Source organism: Calidris pugnax, unplaced genomic scaffold (assembly GCF_001431845.1).
Source record: "Calidris pugnax isolate Ruff unplaced genomic scaffold, ASM143184v1 scaffold70, whole genome shotgun sequence".
In the NCBI taxonomy this organism is placed as follows: Eukaryota; Metazoa; Chordata; class Aves; order Charadriiformes; family Scolopacidae; genus Calidris; species Calidris pugnax.
Window position 1 is genome coordinate 4,396,315 of NW_015090862.1, and position 18,233 is coordinate 4,414,547.

Sequence of the window (18,233 nt, forward strand, 5' to 3'; positions counted from 1 at the left end):
GCAGCAAAACCTTATGCTACAGCCTATATTTCAAAATATTTTTTGATCACTGAGACTACCCCATCAATTCTTCTACATTTAGTACTGGCGCATCCTCTTAAAATAAACCATCTGCTAAAGGCAAATTCCTCTGTTGCCTGCCTGGGCACACTCCTCAGCCGTTCCCATGACAAAGATGGGGAAAAGGCTAGATGGAGAATTATTTGGAATGGTGAAGAATGTTTAAAAAGCAGTATTTTACTCGAGTGATAAATGACACAATCCTGAGCGCCCATCAGGACTTCTAGAGAGCAAAGAAAAAAAAAAGTTGGTAAAATCAGACCTTGACAGGGTGACGATGACATTTTGCAACTGTTGTTGAAGGACTGTCTGCTTAGGGTCAGGCCCTGCTCTTGGAGATGCTGGCTACTGGCAGGGGCAGTATAATTTGACAGGCAGAGTTCAGTCAATAAAACTCTAAAATTTATGTAGAGAATATGCTGACAAAAAGTGGCCTTAACCACTAAAATTTTGTATATTAAATGCAACGTGCATGAATGTGTGTATCTATAGAAAATATACATATATGTATATTTTTATATAATTTATAAAGACAGATATGCACAACAGCATCTGGATAGCGGCAGATAACCTTGAGCATGGCTGAGTTTAAAAAGAGGTATTCTGCAGCTGTTTAGAAACTCACATTATCTTCTCATCTCTCTGTGTAACTAAAAAGACCTTCTTCCAAGCATAAAGAAAGAAATACAACCCACACTTTCAGAGTGTTCTGGTAACAACTGGAGTATCTAAGTCATGGTTATGGAATACTTAATATTTCTTCTATCATAATTTAAGAAAAAAAAATTAATTCAAAGACCTTCTAATGAGGCCAAATGCATTTCAGGATGCTTGCCTCTCAGCTTCTCCTTTAATGTTCGACTAAGTGCATCTTTGGGTTTATCAAAAGAAAACTGAGTATGGCTACAACATTCCCAGAAATTGCCTGCATCATTTACAAAGAAATCTCTACCTGTTCCTCTGGAAAACTCCAGAAGTACCTTTGTACCAAGTTGGCCTGTCTGACTGGCACACTGCTTGGCAAGAATACCAACAGATGGGCCCGTTAAGAGAATCCCACTTCGTGAAAGGCTTGTTGCTTAAAAACTCTTGAAAACCTGAAGACCTTAATTTTAACTGGGGCTGTTGTCTTTGTGCATAAGTTATGAAGATATTCTGATTATTCATGTAGATCAATTCCCATATGTCAGGAAGAAAATATTCTTCTATTCATTTCGTTACCCCAAACAAGTTTAAAATGTGTGGGGAATAGTAATATTGCCATCCTTAGCCAGAAGGGCTCCTGCAATATTGCCGGGCATGGACCAAGGGATCCTGTCTCTGAGGCAGTAACAGAAGGTAAGTGCCTGAAGGTCACAGGAAACATTTCCATTCTTTCTGATGGAAAAAGTAGCAAGAAAGATTTCTGCCCCACCAAAGACTGCCTGCTGAGACTGACTGTACCTGCATTATAGGACCATTATTATTTCTTTGAAATTACTGTATCTTTGCAGACTTACCAGTAGTGCCCACATTTAGAGATTTATTTTATGACAGAAAATTCTAAGCAGCTTTTGCAAACAAAAACAACACGCTTTTTTAAAATAATAAAAATCAATTTTTAAAGACCTTTAAAATTAGTCACTCATAAATTCTAGTTTCCAAGGGGAAACAGTTCTGGTAAGGTAAAAAACTTGGCAAAAGCCAAAAAAACCCCCCAAACACCAACAACCTAATAAAAATATTAAAACAGATATGCTACTAGAATTCTCAGGATATACATTCTAGTGATATATTTGAAAAGCCATTCATACTGACGCTCCTGTTATTTGCTATTTTTAAGCACAAGGCTGAGAGCCTGCAACAGAAATTGTTGCAGCCTTTGCTTCCTCTTATACAGCCAGCCTGCCTCTCTTCCAGCACAGCAGTGGAGAAAGGTCAAACAAATAAGATCTATCAATAACAGGAAAATAGATTGAGCAATAGAATCCTAACCTCTATTCTAGAAATAAATCAGTGAAGAATTTCTGGCATGAAAGATAAATGCATTTAGACTCAAAACCAGTTCAGATTCACCCACATAAAATTCTTTTGGACAGAAACAATTATTTACTACATAAATATTTGACGCCTAACAAAATGTTAAGGTATCTGATCTATACCAAGAAACCTTGACTTTGGAAAAAAAAAAGATATTAGATTAGCATTTACCTAAAGAAGCTTATACTTATATGAACATTATTCTTTTCCCTGAGTCATCCCATCAAATTGCTTTAATACAGCATTGATCATCATGTGGATGCCTACAGAAACCAGTTCAGGAATTAAGACATACAAGGGAGCTCCCAGAGAAGCCTCAAGATCAGAGACAGGGGTCATTCTCTGTCACCCCCCTGCTTCCCTGGAAACCTGGGCTGGCTGAAGGACAAACAGTTAGACCCTCATCCTGCTTGGGGCTTCAGAAGACTGGAACACAACTGCATGTGCACTCTAGTATCAAGACTGACTACATTCCGCTAGCCTCCTATACAACCACGCAAAAGGGATCTGATATTATATAATTTAAAGAGAAACTACACAATGGCCTACATATCTCTCGGCATTTTCTTAAGAAACGAGAGACCTGACAAGTCACGACCATACGCCAAGTATGATGGTATCGCAGTAATCAACCAAGTATTACTCTAATAGATGCCAAAGAGTATTTCAGTACGGCTCCATCTGCCCCAATTCATAATACCATTCTGAGAAGAAATAAAAATAACCTAAAAAAAACCCATACTCGCTCAAAAATACATTTCTAGTTAAAATTAAATATAAACCCAGACGCTAGTCTAATGACTATTGTGGAGTTAATATCCTTGGCAGACTTAAACTGGAATGTTGAGTTTATTCAGAAACATAAATCAATCAGTCTGAATAAATTCAGAAACACAAATCAAGGTCAATCACAATTTCGAATTTAGCAAATTAAATTACTTGTTCATTTATGGTTAACATCCTTAGGTTAATCTTAAGGCTGCATAACCTTCACCTAGTATTATGCTTGAGACTTAATAATTTGCCTTGACATTTAGAATAGTTCTTACATAAAACTTTGGATTTGTTTTTAAATAAAAAACAAGATGACATAATAAACAATGCTGAAAATATACTCCTCTTTCCCAGAGGAGCTGTAATCTTGAATCAAAAGCCTGCAGTTTTTTCTCTTTCCAACAGGGTTTCAAAAGTTGTTCCAATTCAAATATTATACATATTTTATTTTTTTACCAAAGTTTTTTTCCTGTATTTAAAACTATTAGCTATATAAGTTCAAACCATTAATATGTATTTTTCTGCATTGTTTTCTATGTATTCAACAAATAAAATACTAAAGGAAGATGTGTTTTCATTAACTGTAAAATGCGTTAATTGGTTAGAAACAACAAATTTTTTTATTTATTTAAATGACCTTAGGTAAAACAAACTGGCCAAAACTGGCTCAACTGTATAAGGTCAGTGCTGTGTTCACATATCCATTAATAAATGAAATTATTGTTATGATAAATGAGTCACAGTACACAAAAATATTGGGAAGCAAGTCTATGCTACTATAGCAGATTTAGTTCTCAGAAACAGCTGCATAACAACCACACTTCTCTGAACAGTAACAAATTAAGGGCATCCACAAGACTCCAGCTGTGCTAATGAAATCTTCCTTCCACATCTACAGAGATGATCAAAATACCTGCAGGACTTTTTAAAGAATGTCAGTGTTATTATGTCTCCATCCTAAGAAATAACTCCGATATATATTATTTGTGTTATTATTCGTTTATCATTCTACTATTTTTACAGACACATATTCAAATTAAAATACTCAGCAGGAAAAATCAAGACAAATGGAAGTATAAAACCAGGACAATCTCATTTAAAAATAAAAATAACAAAAAATAAAAATCCAACTACAGAATAACATCTACCACTTCAGAAGCCATTTATAAGAAATTCAAAGGGAATATGAGCTTGGGTTAAATAAAATAGAAACTGCAATAAATCCGTGTTCTTCACACAGATTGGATAGCCTGGCTCAGCAATACGCTCTGGGGGTGGGTGAGCAGTGTAGCACAGTATCCTGCTTTGATCACTAGGGTTTTTTTCACTGGGGGAAACGGGGCTGATCACAGCAACCATTACCCATCGTACTGGTAAGGACACTGCCAACAACCAACTGATTCTTCAGCGCGCCGCATGCTTACACCTCTACCAGCGAGACTGGGGAAGCCAAATAAGGGTGTTGTCACAAACATCCGTGGAAGTTAATCACTAAAGCCTCTGAACAGCTTGAAACTTCATTACAGATTATGAAGCAGGTGAAACTCCTAGTAACAACAGCCACAGCAAAATAAGGTGGGGACGCTCACCCCGAGCTCCCCCTTGCACACGGAGCATCCCCACAGAGAGCACCCCAGGTCAATCACCCGTCCTGCTAACGAGCACAGGCAGGCACAGAGAGAACACAGAGCTTCCACATCTTCTCTGCAAAAGAGCTTACAAGATACCATACCCATTCAATGGCACAATACTTACAAAAATTAAAGTTATAGGTGAACATGTGCCTCCCCTATCTTAAAAAAGGCATTCATACGTTAGCTAATCCTCACTTCCTAATTATCCCTTCTTTTGTTGTCTTTTCCATTTTGTCGTGCATTCCACAGTGCTTTATTCAGACACCCCTTTGTACTTAATTGCCCCCCATTTCTCCTCCTCTGGGTAACCTCCTACCCTACTGTGTTACTTTAGTCCTTCACACACTGTCATGCACTGCCCTCCAAAGCGGCCGCACGCACCCACTCCAGCCAAATCCACCTCATGGCAAGAAGAGACAAAACCATGCATCTGAAAAAGGTAAGACTAGAAAAAAATGGAAAAGTGGGGGGAAAGAAGAAAAAAAGACTCAATAACATTTTGCAAAATGATTCCTTGGAATTCCACCCCGATGCAAGTGGAAATAAGTGGGAGCTGCTGTGCTTCACTGTGGCTGCAGGTTACCTGAGAAGCTGCTGTGTGCACCTTCACTGAGAGCAGGCTCACACCAGCTGCCTCCACAAAATATGCAGAACTTGTTCATATTGTAAATAACTGCAATGCTCCCATTTCCAAGGACACCTCCTCTGTCCAGAAAGGCTGATTTTAGCAGGAGAGTATTATTTCCTCATTCCTTTAAATGTACAGTTTTGGAGATCCTGATTTTAGCAATTTCTCAAGTTCAATCACAGAGTTACGATACTAAAAGTGAAAAAGACATCTTAGACATTCCATCTCCATTAAAGTTCACGAAATGAGCACAAAACATCAGCACGATCTCGCAGGGAAGGAGTTTCTCTGTATCTACAAATGGTAGGGGTGGTCAATGTTTGTAATGCCATGGGCCACGTACAGAATCTGTCATAGGGTCAGCAACCATAGGATCCATCCAAACGCCTCGGGGCTGTCACACGGGCTCCCGGGGCAGTTCACACACTAAGGAGGACGACGACTCCCCCGTGGCCCCAGTGCTCTATCACGTAGGGCAGTCCCAAAGGCAGCTGCATCCCACCGCGACCTTCAGAAGACCTAGCACTGGTGCAGCACTCAAACAGCTTGAGAGCCATATGCAGCTAAAGAATCAAAGGTTAGTCACATCTTACCTATTGTTATAAATAGATCGCAAGATCCCAAAGAGTAAACGCTTTGTGTTTGCACAATGCCTCACACGACAAAATCCCTGTCGGTGAATCAGACTCAGAAGTGCTACTGCTATGCAGGGTAGCTTATGCAAAGCCAGAGTTTGTTTCAGTGTGATAAACATTAAAATATGGATGTAATGAACATTAGTACGACAAGCTCACTCTACAAGGTAGCATGTATTCCACATGTTTCTCCAAGAGCTGATAATCATATTCTTTCTCTTTTCTCCCAAGTTCTCTGCAATGTGAAGTAGGAGCTCTGCAACATTTCTGGGTTGCAGATAACCATTTACCAATATTCAACAAAAAATACAGAGAATTTTAATTATTTTTTTTTTTAATATGTACCACTAAAGCTGAGTATTTCAAGGGCTAATATCTGGGGAGGCATAGCATGACGATACTCCTTTAAAGAACCGTAGGGCAATAAAACAGGTTTTACTTACTCTGCGGGAAAAGGTCCTAATCTGACTAAGTGGTAGGACTAATACATGGAGAGGATTAAAGGAAAGAAAAAGGATGCAAGAAGTTGAAGACGGATGCACATTTTAAGGCAGCTGCTATACTATCAGCCTGTGGCTTAACATTATTTCACTGCTTTATCGTCTTGCTTGCTGTCTTAGCAGAATGGTAATGAGAGGCATCGCTATTACAAACCCCAGTATCATCCACTTAAGACAGCAGAGGCATCACCAAGAAATAAACCCCAGATTTTGTCAGGAATCCTGCAGACTCCCACCACTTGTAACTAGGGAAAGTTTATACCTCCTAAAAAGATATTAAGGATATTCAGTGTGAGCCAGCTATGGGGTGGTACCACAGGTCTGCAGTGCACCAACCAGGAGTAGGGCTCTCAGAGGGTCTCCCACGAACACCCAAGGCTTCCACCGAGCCACTGCAGCAAGAGCCCATCCAGCAACGAGGTCTTACAGGCAAAGACTCTCCAGCATTCTTAGGCACATCATCGATATTAAGAGCCACAGGTATAACTAAAGGCCATTAATGTCACAAACTTCAGATTTTATTAACTGTGGTAAACAAGAAACTTGGCAGCATCACTTTGTGGCAGCCACCTCCCGAAGGCATCCATGGTTGTCCCTCCGAGTCACTCCTCAGCCTTTGCTGACATTTCACACGTGCAATGGACTCTTGGCTGTTTATCCCCTCCCTTGCAAACAACAACCTTCTTTTTTTAATAAACCCCCCAGCTTAATGCGGTTCCCACAACTCATCCCCTGCCATAGCCACAGTACAGCAGTTAATACAGTATTGTCATGTCTTGATTTCTTGTATGTGCATGTTGCCTGGAAATCCAGAACTTTCCCAGTGGGGACACATTTCTTCACACTTGGAGAACAGAAAGCATAACTTATTTTTTATGTCTTTCTGCTGCTAGGATTTGTCCTCAGTAAGAATTTGCTTGCTGACAGGGAACAAAATGTTTACATTGGTAATGCACATAGGCATTACTTATTTTAAAGTGAAATCAGTAACATTCAGAATTATTAATGGATCTCAATTTCATTACGTAATGTAGAAAACCAACAGTTCACTGGACACTCAAAATTACTTGGAGTTTGTCAGCACATACGTTATCCATGTATTTCAATATGAAACTTTTCACCTTTGTTGTGCCTAGAATGGATATACCACGACATAAAACATTTGTAAAGAGAAAGTTTTAGAAAGATCTTTCCCCTCATTGTGTAGAATTTCTTCGCTTCTACTAAATATTTTATTTTCAATTTTATTCTAAGTGCCAGTGCCTGAGCTAGAAAAAGGTGCTTAACGTGAAAAAGATTCAGTTCTGGGAGCACTCTGGAAAGATTGAGGCATCTGAATTTTCTCAATTATTTCTTCAGATCTATTTTTAATCACAACTTTAAAACAATATAAGTACCATAATACGATACCAAGAAGTATTTCAGTGTGATTCTAAATTATGTAGCACCAAGAAAATCCATTTCATAATGGATTTGTGTGCTTAGCTGTTTAAACTTGTATCATCCTTTAACATTAGACCTCAGCATAAAAAGTGAGCTTCCTTTCCTGATCCTAATTATCAATACTTAGCTATTAGTGTATGAATATACCTATATTCATACCTATATACCTATACCTATACATATTCTACACGCTCATACGCTACAGATACAGACATGCCCCATTATTATCTGCCTCAAATCTCTTTGCAAAGGTTCTATGGCATGCAAGATACTCTTTTTACCGTTGGCTATAATCTCTTTTTCTTTGAAGGCCCCATGAGTAGAGATAGATTTAGATAAAACTCCTTAATAGGACCACACAGACGAAGACCCATATAGCACAAGCTAAAATTATTGTTTCAGTAATCTCATTCCTTAAGGGAATTTTTAGCCTTCAGTAAGGTAATGATTACACCGTTATCACTGCTGTGACACCAGTTTGCACGGACACCCCAAACCCAGCTTTGAACTGGGCAGTGTGAGTTACCCCAGTGCTTCCCCAGCCACGGGACCTGGCTGTGCAGCATCCGTGCTGCTGCAAACATCTGGATACCACACAGTACACTAACCCTCAGACCCTTGTTACCCATTCCATCACCTCCTTAAGCAGCAATCAACAAACTCTTTGTCCCAAAGACAGCACTGCAAGACTTCAAAATTAGCAGCAAAACAGTACTGAGAAAAAAAAAAAATACCACTTACGGCACTGTCATCATCTGTAGAACATCACACCTGATGACACAACATGGTCAAACCACTGCTTTGCATTAGATAAAGATGTTTCCCCAAATTGCATCCGAGTTTTTCAGTTATATTGTTTATATTACAAAGTAGTGCCAGGCAATATCTCCACGTCACCGTTGATTTGTACATTGTAAAGACAGCATGTATTTCCTATCTACCTCTCTCATCCTCATATTTGATAGCCAGCTTATAATTTAACATATTCTTTGACATTATTTTAGCGTTTCAAAACTACATGGTATTAATTTATCAGAATATAATTTGTTTTGGTCAAATTCCCTCCAGTTAGTTGAGAGGTGTAGCTTTTAATGGTTTTTCAATAAAGAATTTTTGGAAACATACTATGTTTAGGACTAATTCGAATATTTTGTAAACAGTATAAATAGCAGGAAATCTACCTCGATGTCCCATACTCTTTCATATTAACAATTTCTTTTCTTCCATTATTTGACTGTAAACAACTCCTCCTGAATTAAAAGTTGTGTAAAATACTAAAAGCATCACCCACATAAATTCTTTGAAAACGTGATCACATTGAATTTTCCAAAACTGGAAGACAAAAATATATACGCCCTAACCAAAGAGGAGAAAACAAGCATTGACCAGTACTCCTTAACTGTAGTAAAATATCATCTGTGATAACAGCCTTTAAGTGCTAGAAGCACATACATCTTTCAGGAACTTTAGTTTCTTTTTCTAGTACTGTATTATAGCCGTATACAACTAAAATAATTTTGTGGGTTTTGTAAAAAATAATCTCTGTTACTTTAAATGCAAATCCAATATAAAAACAGAATTTGAAAAAATATTTCATTTTTCCTATTTTCTCTGTTTCCAGTTAATTTCTTCATCTTATGCAGGCGGCAATACTAAAATCTGACATCAAAATTTCTATCTAATGGTTGCTGAAGAACAAAAACATAGTTATGAATCACTAATTATAAAAGCAACATCACTGATCTTAACACTTGGCAGCGTAGAACTGCAATTACAACATCATTAAATACAATACCTTTTCTAATTCTGACAGAGATAAATCCAATGCAGGAGGGACAACCACTTAATTAGCAAGATTCTCTTAACTTCATATAGGATAAATGTAAAAGATATGGTACTTACAGTGAATTCACAGAAATCAATGCTATCAAGACTTTTGCTTCTGTGTATTCTCCCTTTTATTCTTCTTAAAGAGGGCTTTCCCTGACTTACACTACAGGTAGCACCATTGGGATTTTCAGAAGATGGAGTTACCCTGTCAAATAAAAAGAGCCACATATCAGACAAAGAATACATTTTTTTACTGAATAAGTTTGCTTGAAGTAAAAAAATTACAAGGGAAAAAACAATGCCATGCTACACAAAGAAACAATGCCATTCCAAGCTTTATTTTTCAACCAATAATTGCCAAAATAAGACCACAAAAGTATACAGAAATATAGCTCCCATCAAGTCCACCACTTCCTTGCAGATTTAGTCAAAAATTTATCACAGTCCTAATTTTTGTATTAAAGTTAGAAGTATCAGAAAAAAAGACAGATTACAGAAAAATAACTTCTAAAAAAATAAAGGGAATATTTCTCTCTATTAATTGAGTGAAAAGCTGAGTCCTGTGATACATGTTGATGGCTGTCAGTTAAATCAGTAGGAGCCTGGCAGTATTTGGCTTCTGACCTTTTCCAGTTTGACCGTTAATGGTACTTCAGCTGTTCTAGCAATGAATAATGATGAACAATAATGAAATGAATAGGATCCGTTTAAAGTTATAGGGGCAATATATTAAGGAACTACACTTTATAAGGTCTTTCATCACATTGTAGTCTATACATAGTCCTAAGGGAAGTCCATAACTAAAACATTTTGAGTAAGCAATCCCTATTTGAAGGAGCTTGTTGGAAGTTGCTAATGAGTAGAAATAAGTGGGGTTAACAATTAACCAAATCTATTAAGGTTTGTGAGGTCAATATTTTAAATGCAAAATAGTCTCTAGTCAGTCTGACACCACGTAAGACAGAGGAAAACTGCATTCCAGCAAATACACTCACCAAGAATCACCAAAAAACCTAAAATTCTTAATGTGCAGATTTACACGTTTCATACAATTTCTCAACCGCAGCCATAACAGACTGCAAAAACCAGCTGAAATGAGAAATAGTGTGTATCTTTTTTCATTTCCCAAGACTTTGGGCAGCAACCCGGTGTTTTTCTCTGTAACCATTAAGATTCCTCTCACAAAAAATGCTTAAGTACATGTTTTCAGTTCTTTAACTTAGAATTAACAGCTTTGGTATGTACATAAATGGTTTTACAAAACAAACAAAAAAATAAAAGAAGGTAGAGATACCGTATACACATGCATCACCAAAAGAGGACACTTCATGGAGCGGGCCACCTTTACACTTGAAATACAAAATTCAAAGTACAAAATACAATAATCACAGGCTGAACACACTTGTCTGATTGCATGTTCACAGGAGGCCAGTGAGAAGAAAAAGATGCAATCACCAAACTTGAAAACGAGAACAGATCTTTTCAAATCTCTTATTCAATTTATAAAGATAAAGCCCTTCATTTTTTTGATTGAATTACTGTGATTATCAAAGCAGTATTTTTTTTTCAGTTGCCTGAGTTTTTTGGTTTTTACACACATGTGAACAGCTTGATAATACAGTTATCTGTTTCAGATGTTCTTTTCTCTTTGGGTTAATTTACTGCCAACTTTTAACTGCAAGGATAAATAAAAATTTCTAACGGAAAACATAATATTCAGACATTTTAATTACATTATAAACTTCCTGCTGAAACCGCACCATATTTTTTGGTATAATTATATATGGACTAAATTCTGAGGAACATGCCTGGCTGCTACAGTAACATATGCGTTCATAGAACAGAAAATCCAAAAATGCCACAGATTCCCTGCTAAAATGTCCTGCTAAAGAATTACCAGGAGAAATTTCCAAAGACAGACAATTCTTCAGCCTCAACTCTTGTTCCAGAGACAGAGAGTGACATTTACATTGTTAGTACATTTCTAGTGTACCAATATATCTTCTGTTATCAAGTTCTGATAAAGTTAATCCAAACATACACAGCTGTACACAGTCTGAGTCCACAGAGAAATCCATTGTTTCAATAGAGCTAGAGGTTTGTCTATATTGTCTTTTCAGAAAAATCTTTGAGGGCTGCCTATTTCATGACTTTTCACTTCAGTCAACAAACCTCCATATGCACCTACGGTAAATTAAGTGGTTGGTATGTTACACTCCTTCCTTATACCTAATAGAAAATTTTTTAAACAGCTGTAAATTGCATTGGGCTTTTCTTAATTTTGAACTATATTTCAAACCACTTATTCTAGGGTCTTACCTATAAGTCTGCATTTCTTTAAATTGCAAGTCTTTTAATGTTTTTCTGACACTGGGAAGTCTTTATAAAAATAATATATGAAAAATCATATGTGAAAGAAATACAAGTAAAAATAACGGGCTAATCAAAGTTACATAGTTTTAACAAAGAACTAAACTAATTATATGTTTTGAAGGCCCTTCCACTTGGGAGCTGCACCCTTTAAAGCCAGTTGAAAAAATGAACTTGCTGCCACTGGAATCCATCTGTCATTGCATTCTGCTGGAGAATAAATTAGGCTATTACTTGGTTAGCATCTGAGATTCAGAAAAATGTTTTTAAAATCACATTTAACTTCCCAAAATATAAGTTTATGGGAAGAAATATCACAATTGAAAGATTCCCTTCAACCTTTTATAAAATCATTAATTTCTAGGTGTCTGTACAGGATAATAAAGCAGTATTTAACCAACCAAAGAAAAATCCAATCAATATCATTACTGACAATCTGGAAGTTTTGCACTCTATTGCACACCTAAGGAAGGTTGTGAGGAAAGACTCCCATATTCACAGAATTATGAGGGTTTGACTCCATGGTTGTTAAGGAAACTTTGGGACAAGTGCAGTGAAATTAAACATCAGCTTTCTCAGTGCTTCTGCTACTGTTTTAGCAAAGAGAAGCAGTAACAGACCGGGATCTATTTCACCACGTCTTCTCAGAATGCTGGATGCAGCAATGAAACTCCCCAGAATCCATTTCCAGTAACACTCGTGCAGAACTGCAACAGGAATTCTTTCAAGCACTAGAAATTTCCACAAGGAACACAACTCAAGAAGTAAGACTATAAAGTTGCAAGATAAACATGAGTTTCAGCTTCACTGATTGCAAATTCATGACACAAGCCCCAGTGTTTGAGTTGAAACTAAATTATTCAAAAATCTGAAAAACAGCTTTTGAAAGTCCTTCTCACTCTTGAATCTTGCTTTGTGTTCTCAAACTGTTCATTGTCATCGGAGAAAAAGAGTTTATTCTTTTAAAACAAATACTAAAATGATAACACAACATTCCATGTTTCTTTGGCATCTGAACTTGAAGTTTAAAAAAACTAATTATCTGTGAAGTGTACCACATCTGATTATCTCATTTCATCTTTTATTTGTATTGCTTAATTACAGATAGTTAATCAGTGAATTGCTAAGTCATCAGCTGTAGTGCATGCATCAGGCGTATACAGGAATTACCACACGTTAAAGCAGAAAGATTTGTAAGAGCCCTTTTAAAATGTCTGCACCTCATCAACTACTTCACGGTAAGTATTCTTGAACTAAAGCTGAAGAAAGGTATGTTCAAGGCAGCCTAGAGCTTAAAAAGCTATTCTGCTTAAAAAGTAGAATATAGCATCAAAATCTTTGAAGGTAGTGAACAATTCCGGATGCCTTGTTTGAAATGAGCTGTTTCTTTCAATGAGTATGTTCAATATTCTGGAAACATAAAACCTTTCTGATGGAGCTCATCACAGCAATCCTTAATTAAGGCATCCCGATCCATTAAATTTGGAAATTATAGTCAAGTAAAACTGAACCATTTTGTAAACCCTACCTGGAGCCCAAGGCCCTTATTTATTATCCACAATTCTTACAACAGTTTCATTGACCTTGAATGGTTCCTGATCATATATCACATTACATAACCATGACTCTAAATTATTTCTCGTCTGTAAAATCAGCAAAAACTAACTTAAACTTTCAGCACCTGTGTTGCACTGACAAAGATGGTAGTCCAACAAAATACTATGCAACAGTGACTTCAAGGTGCAGCATCACATCCAGGGCTAATGAATTAATACATATCATAATATAATTAGATGGAACGTATACAACGTAACCGTTTTTACTAATAAAAACTGTATTTATATTCTACTTGCACATAACTACTACCTTCAATATTACCTAACATGGTTTTGTAGTTAAATTTTGTCTGAAATGACTAAATTAATGTCACATTAGTTTCTAGACAGACCAGCTATATTGAACATCTTTTAAGAACTTAAAATATTCTCTTTGTGTTTACTGATTAGAGTTCTGAATAGTTTTATAAGCGACAACATCAGAATATTTAAAAAACAGCTCTTGAAATTACAAGAGTATTTGCTTTCTGAGTGTAGTATTAATGCTAGAGTTTATGCAGAAAGGACAAGTTTTGACAGCTACAGAGCCTCAACAAGGTTTATAACGGTGACAACTTCTTAGAAACTTCTACCTCTAGTAGTTCACAGATGTCAGTCGAGAGACGTTTAAAATTTCCATAATTACATGTCCTCCCATCCAAAGACAGGCTTCCTCAACACCAGAGAAAGTGAGGACATCAGCTGGACTCAGCTGCACGTGATGAGCCTTCTGGCTCAAACACAAGGGTGGAAGAGCTGGAACTTACTCCCACTGATCAGACCGGGAGACCTAACAGTTGTAGTTGTTCAGTTTGAAACAATGACTAGTAACACCGAGCAGCCAGCTGCTACGGTAAGTTCTTGTGCACCTCTGCAGAAAGCTTCACTTGCAAGCACAGTACCCTGCCTTCATCAGAAAGGAAAAAAGAAAAAATAAAGGTATTAAATTGCAACATGAATAAATCCATACAATGGGCTGAACTGAAATTATTATCCCCCGATGATAACAGGAACCACTAATCAAAAATGGAAAACATCCACTCTGGTGATCAGTATTTTTCCACATAGTTCTGTAGAGACACCCAAGAGGTTCACTCTTTGATGCTTTCTTTCTCCTATGCTATAGTGACATTTTCCATTATTTGATTATTCTAAATATGACTCTACTTAGAACATAAACAAAGAATGGCACTTCTCTCCCCAGGGTTGGGCCTAATGATAAAACAGGCACCCTTCATTATAAGCCTGGACTTCTACAGCTGCCAGGACTTCTACATCTGCCCCAGCCTGAATACAAGGACTCCGAGTCAACAAAGCTTTTAGATTGTTGCTTAATTCCAGACACGCTGGTTACTCCTCACTGATTTCAAATAAATTTACTCCTGTGCTTGAAAATAAATGTGCCTGTGCAATAACTCACAAGCAGCAGCTATCATTTAACATCCAGGCTTCTGTATCACACATTCTTTTAACAATAGCACCAAACAGGGGAATTGGATCCTGTCAAAACTCTAATTGTGTAGCGCACTGCATCTGCATTCTTTTCTGTAACCTAGATTGCCTCAGACAACTACCAATCATTCTTCAAAGGTGCAGGAAATGTGAATATGGAATAGCCTCAGCCATTTCCATAACACTCTTCACAATGAAAACTTATCACTAACCCAGCTTTCTGTCTTATTTCATGACTCTGCACTCCCTTGCGCCACGGGGGGCACAGGGGGAACAAGCCAAAGCAGAGGGAGCCTTTCAAAGTAAAGACAAATGCTGCAAGGAACAGAAGGGGATATTAGTGAGAAAAATTGTTAGAGTTGCCAGGGTATCCTATTTTTTCTTTTTTTCTTTTTTTTTTTTTGTGCTATTGTTTGTTTGCCTGCTCCTTTTTCTTGCAGCAGAGAAACTGCTAATATTCAGTGTGACAAGAAATTATGGTTGACTTGTGTAGCTCTCCTTAATAATGTGATTTAGCATTTCCCTGCTGTAAAAGCAGTCAGGTTGCACATATTGGGATTTCAGTAAATATTTACATCAATTTACCCTTTTAAGGTGCTCCCAGGTCAGCAGTTACTTTTTCTTGAGTACTTTAGTAAATGTCAGTCCCTGCTGCACTCTGCCTGTACTAGCAGCATTGTAATGATGGGTTTAGCATCCAGATACTGTCCCCCCAGCAAGATGATTAAAAACATCCTACTCATCTCATCTAGGTTCCTACATACTAGATTACAACGCCGCACAAACACGGGAAAGGGTCTGAATCAGCAGTCTGTGACTCCAGCAACTTCCTCCATCACCGAGCCCACAACTCCAGTGCCCCAAGTGAAGCTCATCACAAAATGACCAAGCTCCACATTAAACACAAGCAAGTTCGTGGCTCCACCACTTCTCGCTGCAACCCTGTGGCACAGCTTCCTTCTGTTTGCCCAGTTGTCTGCTTTATTCTCAGCCAGTTTATAACAATTCAGTCTTAACCCATCATGAGACATCGGTGTCCACCTTTTTAGTTTTCACTTGTAACTCTGCTTTCATGCATCACAGAATAGGACTGACATTTTGGGAGGGGGTGAAGCAGGAAAAAACTGGAGTGACAGATGCTCTATAAAGAAATAAAACATTGCTGTTACCTTTTTCATTTTCTTTCAGCAGGATTCAGGTGGATTATCTCCACCAACAAAAAAATGAGTGTTTTAACCCTTGTTTTATTAAATTATGTCTTCCCTTCCACTTACAATATGTATTAACGTTATCAAAGATTTATGAATTTGATCAGTTAAACAGAATGTTTTTAAGTCTTTAAAAATAAGTAAATAAAAAGAGACAAAAAAGCAGCCTCTGATTACAGACTGACTTGATTTATACATTTTCTTTAGGTATCCCTGAGATGTCAAGCAATACGGTACTGGAATACACCTTTGTTTTACATGTTGGAAATATACACTAATACTGCATTGGTTTTAGTAATAGCAACATACTCTTCTCTCTAATATTCAGAGTTTCCAGACACATTGATACAGACTATACACAAATAAGAAAAAAAATAACATGACAAAATATCCTTAAGCATTTCTCTAAATGCATCAGAAAATAGTATTTTATTCATAAGCATAAATTCTATCCATACAGATAATGCCTAATGCTATTAAAGTTTTCAAAGGAAAGGTGAATACATAATATCATGGTGCCTATTAATAAGAATATCCCAGAAACACACTTTCAAATGCTCGATTTATACATCTCCCTAAAATTAAAAAAAAAAAGTTTACCTTATTGTTCCTTAACATTTTTAGTCAACTAAATCTCCCCACAGCATTGCATTGCAGTAACATGATGTCAAGTTACAAATGTTATGAAATGCAATGCTTACAGCATGTATTAGTGGGCATCCATTATATTGTTTTGCTATACCTCAAAAAGCACAGAATTTAACCAAGAAACTAGGCAATACAGAGCTGATCTAACACAACATAGGAGCTGAATCAGGTTCTTTCAAACTTACTTTTAAAGTATGCAAATGTAGATAGCTTCACTTTAACATGCCAGCAAAGAAAACATTTCCAAGGAGACACAGGAAATATGAAATAGAACAACTGTTATCCTCATATTACCCAAAATTAAACTTCTTCAAAGAAATAACACAGCAATACATACACTGCTGCACATAGACAGGAGTGGCATTTGGGGAGAATAACATAGGTATGGTACACTTTATGTAACTTACATAATCAAAACCAAACCACCGACTACGCTACAAAAACCTTTGATTAAATGTAATAAAACATATCTGTATAACAACATGTTTTTGTCTAAGACTACATTTGATTTTGTACATTACAGTTAGGATGAACAGATTTGCCAAATTTGTTCCTATGTGCAAGGAGTAACAGTATTAATGACAGAAAGCTGACTAGTTCCACATTATGTTTCTTTAGGAGATGTATTTCCTTGCCCCAGTCCGTGCTAGCTGACAAGGAGGGGGAAAGTAGGAAAACACACATTCTACAATTCATGTGAGGCCCATTTTTGTTACAACTGCTCTCATGAAAACATTTCTATTTACGAACTACCTAGTTTTATATCAAATGACCTGCCATGCCTCTTGTGACACTTTACTTTCCTTCACTAGGAACATCTAAGTACAGTGAAAGAAAACCGTATGACCGTTACCACCTAAATATCTTTTCTAGACAAGATATTCTCAATGGACAAATTTGTTCTTGCTGGTTTCCTCCCAGAAAAAAAATAATAATCTGGCTTCACACGTTCAGAGATGTTCTCCTTATAATTTGTCCTGCTGATGACACAGGTCCCACTGCTCCGAGGGAGCGACGAGGGGGCTCCTACAAGTCCGGGAGTGCCTGGGTATTGCAGTGCCATATGCCTGCCGGTGCCCTACTCACCCACATTACACCATCACACTTTTATACATTTTTCATAACATAGTGTTGATTCATCCAGAAAAATCAGTTCAGCACACAATCGGCGAGCACAAAAACCAGCGGAAATAAGTCAGGGAGAAGGCAGGCTTTACACAAAAAAATGCTCATTTGCGAGCAGCGCTACGTCTCTCGCCAACCCGTTAGACTCGTGTCTCCCTTTTCCCCTTCCCGAATCCACCTGCCAGCCGGACCCGCACCCGGGCGATGCCGGCCCGGCCTCCCGCACGGCCCGGGGCGGGAGAGGGGACCGCGCCGCAGCCAGGGGCGACCCTGGGGCCGCGGGCAGAGCCCGGCCCGAGCGGCCCCCTGGCC

The 18,233-nt window shown here is 37.7% G+C and overlaps 1 protein-coding gene across 8 annotated transcripts in view; it reads right to left on the minus strand.

Moving 5' to 3' along the window:
- TJP1 (tight junction protein 1) overlaps positions 1 to 18,233 on the minus strand; it is a 163,014-nt gene that overhangs the window by 144,347 nt on the left and 434 nt on the right. For all 8 annotated transcript variants that reach the window (XM_014944474.1, XM_014944476.1, XM_014944483.1 and 5 more), the window contains exon 2: positions 9,596 to 9,728. In XM_014944474.1, the coding sequence (XP_014799960.1) occupies positions 9,596 to 9,728 (133 nt within the window). The remainder of the gene's footprint in view (positions 1 to 9,595; positions 9,729 to 18,233) is intronic.